Below are 7994 nucleotides of genomic sequence, written 5' to 3' on the forward strand. Positions count from 1 at the left end.
GTGCCTACTTCTGCAGAACTAACCCCAAGTGAGGGAAAGCCGGGTCTCGACGCCGCCCGGAGGGCGCAGGCACTTGAGGTTTGACAGTGCCCAGAGAGCGCACTTGGAGTGCGCTGCTTCACGTTCATTGTCCAGTCCCGCAAGGCCTGGCGCGAGAGAGTTGGGGTGTAGGTGGCTTCTGAAGCAGACACTCGTGCGGCTGCAGCTCCAACCCCCTCCCCCAGCCGCTCGGGGGCGGGAAGTGGCGGGCGGGAGTCACCCAAGCGTGACTACCCGAGGCCCCTCCTGCCGCGGCAAGGGAGCTCCATAAAAGCCCAGTTGCGACCCGCTCTCAGCACCCCATCCGCCCGCCCTTACACCTGGAAGAGGAGCTCCCCCACAGCAGAGCACTTGCCGCCCAGCCACGCCCGCTCGCCAGCCACCGTGAGTATCAGGACCGGTTTGGGTAAGGGCGGGAGCTAAGGGGGCGCGGGTGAACTTGCCCCGGGCATCATCTCACCCTCTGCGGAGCCTTGGAGTCCTGGGAGGTCGCACTCGGATCTCTAGATTTTGCGCCCCGGACTTTGCCATTTTCACGCCCAGATGCCCGCCATCCCTTCTTGGCGGCTAAATTTCATTTGTCCTTTCTGGTCCCCTCTGGTTGTCCTTCTGCCCTTCTCCAGGTCCCTCCGATTTGGGCGTACCCTCGGGGTTATGTTTTGATAGATAGGGAGGGAAAAGGTGGGACCCCTATCCCAAGGCATCTGACCATCTCCCCGCAGCCAGATTTCGGTGGGCGGAGAGAGGTTTCCCAGGCAGCGCCCTCGAGTGAGGAATACCCCACCGGCGCCCAGTCACCTCAAGATCCTTGAAATCTGTTCCGAGACAGGCTAGCCTGGCTAGTAATTCTCTTTCCCTCTTCCCAACTCAGTTGTCACCCGGAGGGAATCTCAATCATAGCTGTCCATCCCAGACAAACCAAAGTAACAGAGAAGAAAGTTTTCTCCTCCGAGAAGTATTGAGGGAGAATGGGAAAAAAGTGATCACCCTTTAACTCAGAGGGAAAAACTTCCGATTCTGTTTTCAAACTGTTTTCCTGACCAAGCCTCCACTTTGCGCCTCTAGCTGCGCTACTCAGTCCTTAGGACTTATATGAAAGTTGCTCTGAGTTTTCCCGCGGAGCAGAGGGGCGGGGCCCGGACAGAACATCTTAGCCATCGAAGATCAGCTTCCTTCTGTATGTAGAACTGGGACTTGAGAGGATTGGGGGCGTCGAGGGTGACAGCAGCGAAAAGGGCTCAGGAGTGCGTCCTCTGAATCCCCAAGTTCCCCAACTCCAATCCATTGAAACTTTTATGTCCGCAGATGCTAGGTAGCAAGCGACTGGGGCTGTCCGGACTGACCCTCGCCCTGTCCCTGCTCGTGTGCTTGGGTGCGCTGGCCGAGGCTTACCCCTCCAAGCCGGACAACCCGGGAGAGGACGCTCCAGCGGAGGACATGGCCAGATACTACTCGGCGCTGCGACACTACATCAACCTCATCACTAGGCAGAGGTGGGTGGGATCCGTGAGAATGACTCAGGAAGCACCAAGCCCTCACACTGCAAATCCTGGGGATCTTAGGCGAAAGGGACCGTTTCTTTTTCTTTGCTACATCCAAGGAATGACCATATCAGGCACATATTCAGCTCTAGGTAAAATGTTCAGGGCACAAACTGCAGAAACAGGGTTCAGTCCCTGTGTAACTACTCACTCAGGTTCCCCAAGCTGGTGTTTGGCATCTCCTCCCACTTACCCAGGGTCTTTTTTGTTTTTAAGCCCCTTGGAGCCTGTCTAGCCTTCTCCATGGGAAAAGTGCCCAGTGAAAGGAGCAGGAGTGCCTCTAAGAAAATGGGTAGGAAGGAGAGTGAACCAGGTGTCTAGGGAAACTACCACCACCAAAGAAAACCAAGGAGGAAACAGCCTGGTCACCAAGAGGAGGCTACACTTTCCAACATACCTAGGGCAAACCCAGTGACAGCATTTAGGAAGAGACAAACAGAGCTGTGTGTTTCTTACCTACAGCATTTTTGGCAGTCTCACCTCTATGCTTGAAATCGTGATCCCATTATTAACAATTTAGCATGAAAACAGTTAATTTAAAAATGAAGATTTGGCCCATTTTATAGCAGGTGAGTTCTGAAAAGAAAGTCTTACTTTCTTTATTAAGAAAAAAACTTATATTGATCTAGTAACTCTAGGATAAATCCAGAGAATACTTGGAATCTGAAAAATTATAAACTTTTTTTCTTGGATGCCCAGAAAATTAAAATGAAATGTCACACTTTCACTCTTAACATTGACTATTAAGTGAAAAATCAAATCCAATCTATTTTACACACAATGCGGTGTTTAAATTTTGTTTTCAAAACTGGTGCATCTCAGTTCTAAATCATTTAACATGTCATTTTAAGGAGCTATAAAGGATGAGCCCTTTAGAAGCATTAATGTTATTTAACATGTTTCAATTATGTGTTTTAAAGTATTGTTTTGTTCTGTTTATTTTTTTTAATCATGTTTTTACTTTTACAGGTCAGGGAATAGTTGGAAAAAATCAAAGCAGGGTGTGTGGGGGTAGGGGGAGAATTTATACTTAAAAAATAGTTTCCTTCCTTTTGTGTCATCAAAACGGCATGTGGCATTGTGAAAAGACTTATGAAAAAGTTCAAATTTACAGAGGATCAATTAAATAATATTGGTTCATGATCCCTTAAAATAAAAAAAACAATGTTTTGAATCCTAATGGACTTCTCAGAAAGTTAATTGCTGCAAATTCCTGCTTTTTGTACAGCCCAGGAAAAAAAGAATTTAGACAAACAATAAAGATATTAACTGTTATTTTTTCTAGGAAAACAATGTCATTAAGTCATAGCAAAAAAATATAGCAGAACTCATTTTTGCTAAGATGATTGCTACAAAGCTTTGCCATTATATAAAATTGTAGCTTTTTAAAATATTTTCCTAGGTGTCTTATCCAGTCCTTTCCTCAAAGCTTTGAAGTTAATATGTTTTCCATTTTACAGTTCATGAAATTAAGAACATTTCATGAAGGTTTCTTTTAGGGATTATGGAACTGAAGCCCTCTATTGAGTTTCTTTGAATGTTGTCTTCACCATTAACAGTATCATCTCCAACATCTTTGATGAGGAAAAAATGGGAGAGGAACTTGAGTTCCATAGGAAGAGATTCAGGTTAGCTGAGAATAAGCTGGTGCCACAGTTTCCTGCCTCAACTTCCTGTAAATTCCTTCTTGGAAGCCATCAGAGGCTCCTTGTGCACCTGCATCTCCTCCATTGTGCACCTATTGACTTCCCGCCATTGATGCCCACTCACATGCACAAGTATTTTTTTTTAATTATAGTGTCATTTGTGATTATGTTTGAAGTCAGCATATATGGTCATATGAAACTGTTCTCTTCTTTTTTCTACTCGGTTCGTGTTTTTGATGTATAGCCCTGTTGCTCTGTGTAACCTAGTTCACTGCCTCTGAAAGTTGCTTTGTTTATTCCAGAGTGTGGGTCTATCACATTTTGCTTATGTGGTTCCCTAGATCAGCAGCTCTCAGATGGTGATATTCTCTCCAGGACATTTGGCAATATGTGGTGACATTTTTAATTGCTCAGCTAGGGTGGGTGCTACTACCATTTTGTATGTAGAAGAAAGGGATACTGCTATACATCCTAGAATGTCCAAGACAGCCCCCTACAAAACCTCAAATGTCAGCAGTGCCAAGGTTGAAAAACTCAGCCCTATATTACTGTTTCTCATCCTGGTTGCACATTAAAATCACCAGGGAGCTTTAGCAATATATATAAGTTGGCCTCCACCCGAGACCAATTAAATGAGACCCTCTGGGAGGTGGGACCTAGGCTTTATAGTGTTTTTTTTTTTTCTTTTTTCTAACTCTCTTTTCTTTAAGCTCTCCAGGTGATTCTAATGTGCAGCCACATTTGAGAATTTTGCCCTGGAGACTCAATCTTTGCAAGTTAAGGCATTGTAGAGAAGAAGGATAATCCAGAATTAATTAGAGAAGGAAGAGTAGTGAATGTTGCTGTCCTGGAACCTAGTTTATAACTGTGCAAATCCCACTATTAGAGATTTAGATTCTTTTCTGTTAAATTAGAGAAAATGGTTGCCAGTTCTTTCACTCACTGGGGCATGATGAAAGTAAGTGAATTAAGGTTGCCCAAGAGTTTTAAAATTAGTGAAAATCAACTGATGGACAGAATAACTAAATATAAGCAGCAGCCTGCAGCCTGATATCACAACTCAAGGAAGTCTTAACAATGCTGGGAGAGAGAGTAGGAGGTCAAGGACAGTGAGGGCTTTGTTTTTGTTGTTGTTGTTTGTTTGTTTGTTTTTCTTCCTTTGAGCCTCTGCAAAGGAGCCCACATCTTTCCAAAAGAAAAAAAAATGGGTTTAGTTATGTTTGGTAAGCAGTTAAAGCATATTCTCTGTCAGCTTTGTTTAGCTGTTGTACCTATTAGTTAATTAATCTATGCCAGGTTAAACTTCCATTTGTAAACAAAATGGCTCCTGGTGTCCAGAACCTTTTCTAAGAAAGGAGAAAATACTCTGCAAAAAATTTAATTTGTATAGATTTGTCAAACCCATTGGCAGTGTCCTGAAGCAGGATACTTACATTACTCTCACAGGTAAATGTAAATTTGCATTCAGATATTGTCCCAACATATCTAGCTACAGGAGGTAGGATAAAAAGAGCACTTTCATGGATCAATAGGATTCCTTTAAACTTATAAGGCAAGTTAAAAATCACAGCATCAAGGAAGGTTTTTAGCTTTTGGTGCCTTGAAAAAATATGGAAAACATAAGAGCAGGATCTGTTGGTAGCCGTAATGATGGATGCATTTCAACGGCAGTAACTTGCACATGTATATCACTTTGTCACTCTAAAAGCATTGTGACTCACTTTCGCATTGAATTTTCACAAAGACTCTGATTTAAACACGGGTTACAATTTTTTTATGAATAAGAAAACAGATTCAAAAACACAGGTGGGGTTTGAACATCATACTGCTATTTTTTTTTTTCTGGAACTATCATTTGGTCTCCTTGTTAAGATTTAACTGCTGTGTATCATCAGAACTATAGCCAATCAACTAATTATGGAAACATTTGGAATCAAGCTTCAGTGCTTTTAAATTTCCTGTCACCTAGTTATAAAAGAATATCTATATATATACATGTACTACTGGTGGTAGTTTTAAAAGACAAGAATTTGATTAGAGCTTTGGGTTGCATTTAAATACTCTACTAAGTTATTTATTATGAATTTAAGCAAATTTTAAATATATGTGAAACTTAAATCATATTTTTGATTTTTGATAGTAGATGTTTCATACACCTACATTACTTATTAGCACATGAACAAGTGAAAATACCTTGTAGGTTCAATATCCCAAATAGGAGACAATCTTCTTTTTTACTAAAGACTTCTATGGCTATTCTAAGCTTGCTTTAAAAAGACTTTCCTTTTGTTTTTCTTTTTCCAGATATGGAAAACGGTCTAGCCCTGAGACACTGATTTCAGACCTCTTAATGAGAGAAAGCACAGAAAATGTCCCCAGAACTAGGTATGACTCTTGTGTGATGACATTGTTACAGAACTCAGGTGCCCAGGTAAAGATGGGTGGCAGTGGGGTAGAGGAGGGGAGGGATTTGGCAGAAATTGGAATGGAGAATCAGACAGGGAGGACATTTCTTTTCATGCACTCAAGGTAAATCTCTAAATTTCTGTGTAGTGACATTTCCTAGCCCATACTATTTGGTGCTCCTTTGAAAACTCTAAACATAGATAACTTTTGGCTCAGAAATTATTACTCTGAGTAGATTTTATAGTATTGTTATCATTGGGGTTGCATAGAGTAAGCCCCCTAACTCTAAATTTAAATGACCAGTTGTCCATCTTTGCCTAAATAATCTCTAGTTTTCATACACTTGGTGGAGTGCCTGCGTTTCCTAGGAAATGTTCCCCATGTGTTTGTCTACAGCCTTCCCGCATAAAGTTGTAGATGAATCAGTAGCTCCTGGTGACTTTGGGCACGTTTTAGTTCAACATAGTAATATATTACATTCAATGAATGACTGTTGAACGACATTATTCGTAGCAGTTCATTTGTAGGCTTGGAACTTTCTTTGAGTGTAGATCTGTCTTGGGAAGAGACGTCCCTAAAATCTAAATGTTAGCCCTTGGGCTGAGATCCTATGGCACTTCCTGGACGAGGAAGGAGTGCTGCTATAAAGAAGCCTAATCTGCTTCCATTTTCATATTCCATTGGCTACTTTACCCACCCCCACCCCCCACCCCGCTCTGTCCACAGTAGGAGGCAGAGGTCCACTCTTGTCCTGGGTAGGTTAGCTGCCTCAGACCCCAGCTCTACAACCAACGTCAAGAACCAATTTCCCCAGAAGAGGTCACTAGCACACTTGCTCAGTGAGTGTGACTGAGGTGTCACTCTTCATTGAGATTCTCTCGAGAGAATCCCAGGTAACCCTTGGGCCACCCACCTCCCCTCCTGCTCTCCCTCAGTTCCCTTGTGAAATGGCCAGCCATTGTGAAGGGCACAAATATAGAGTTGGCAGTTTCCGTTTCTCTCAGGGAAACAATGATTCAAACTGGAACAAAACTCCAGTGCTCTTGTCCCCAGAAGTACCAGCTCCGACTTAAACAGCAAATCCAAGAGAAACAGATGGAAAATCACAAGGCTGTTTTAATACTAAGCAATAAGTGCCTTTTCATGTTTCGTTGACGTGCAGATGATATTTGCCACAGTAAGAAGTTTCAGGTAGGCTGTGTCTTCTTTCAGTTAGGAAAAGTAACCATCCACATCTACTTAGAACTCTGTTGCTGGTTTTGTCTTGTGGCCCCACGTAACACAGTTAGTGCATGCAAAAGTTAATTGAACCCTGATTGACAGACTCATGGCAATTAGAAAGAAACAAAAGCTGATAGCCTTGAAGTTGCCTTCGAGTGCTGTTTTCTTGAAAAGGGCTTTTTATAGTCTAATAAATAGCATCCTACTACACAACAAGGCTTGCGGGGGGGAAAACAACGGAAGCATATTCAGTTGAGTAACACTAACTTTCTTGTTACAGTTTCATGTGATTCCTGTAGTTTTGATCTTCAGAAATATTGCTGAGTTCCTCAGCTCCTTTGATATGTACAGAGCCTTTTAAATACTCCCTCGGAGATTTGCCTGTGACTTCCTTAGCATGAGTGAAAGCCTCTCAGCTGGGTCTTTGCACATCATGCAGCTGTCTCACTCCTACTATTCCACATGGCCTCTGATTTAGAGTGCCAACGGGAGGTTTCTCGAGAGTTTCTGATCATCTTTCAGTTCAGAGCTGTGTGTCTCACTCTTGAAAGTATCCCAGGCAGTCAAGCAGCTTCTCTTAACATGCTTTGCTTCTTATGTGTTACAGGCTTGAAGACCCTTCTATGTGGTGATGGGAAACAACACTTGCTCTCCAAGCTTTTCCTATTTTCAACCATATTTCATTCTGTAAAACCAGATTCCACCTGTCCTACCTGAGCATGCAGCCATTGTGCTGGATTCTGCCATGTTTTCCTTTGTCATCATTGTATATATGTGCATTTAAATAAAGCACCATGCAGTCAGAAGTGTGTTCTCCTCAGTGAATGATCTGTTATTGCAATAGAGAGAATTACTTGAAATTATTCATTAAATAATAACCACCCTCAAAAAAGATTCAATGGCCATGAAAGATACAAAGATATTGTTATTTATGGTGACCCAGACTCTGTGTATGCGTGTGTGTTTGTGTGTGTGTGTGTGTGTGTGTATAGGTGGGTGTAACATATAGAAGTATTTAGCGATGTTTGTCAAGGGAATGTTAATTTGGAGAAAATCTTCAAAACTCCCTCCACCATTCACATGGGATTCTTGCTAATCTTGTTAACCTATGCCATCACGAGATTGCTATCTCATAAAACTT

General features: G+C 42.4%; 1 protein-coding gene across 1 annotated transcript; it reads left to right on the forward strand.

Moving 5' to 3' along the window:
• Positions 1-260: 260 nt before the first annotated feature.
• Npy (neuropeptide Y) lies at positions 261-7659 on the forward strand. The gene is made up of 4 exons (XM_015490352.2): positions 261-423; positions 1345-1532; positions 5531-5611; positions 7461-7659. The coding sequence occupies exons 2-4, from the start codon at positions 1345-1347 to the stop codon at positions 7483-7485; spliced, it is 294 nt and encodes a 97-aa protein (XP_015345838.1). The 5' UTR covers positions 261-423; the 3' UTR covers positions 7486-7659.
• Positions 7660-7994: the final 335 nt, after the last annotated feature.

The sequence above is a fragment of the Marmota marmota genome, unplaced genomic scaffold (genome assembly GCF_001458135.2).
Source record: "Marmota marmota marmota unplaced genomic scaffold, marMar, whole genome shotgun sequence".
Lineage (NCBI taxonomy): Eukaryota > Metazoa > Chordata > Mammalia > Rodentia > Sciuridae > Marmota > Marmota marmota.

Excerpts from the sequence above, each read along its gene's own strand:
- Npy (XM_015490352.2), top strand. The coding sequence starts at position 1,345 with ATGCTAGGTAGCAAGCGACTGGGGCTGTCCGGACTGACCCTCGCCCTG. Across the intron at positions 1,533-5,530 it reads AACCTCATCACTAGGCAGAG|ATATGGAAAACGGTCTAGCC; the intron begins GTGGGTGGGATC and ends TTCTTTTTCCAG. Across the intron at positions 5,612-7,460 it reads GAAAATGTCCCCAGAACTAG|GCTTGAAGACCCTTCTATGT; the intron begins GTATGACTCTTG and ends TATGTGTTACAG.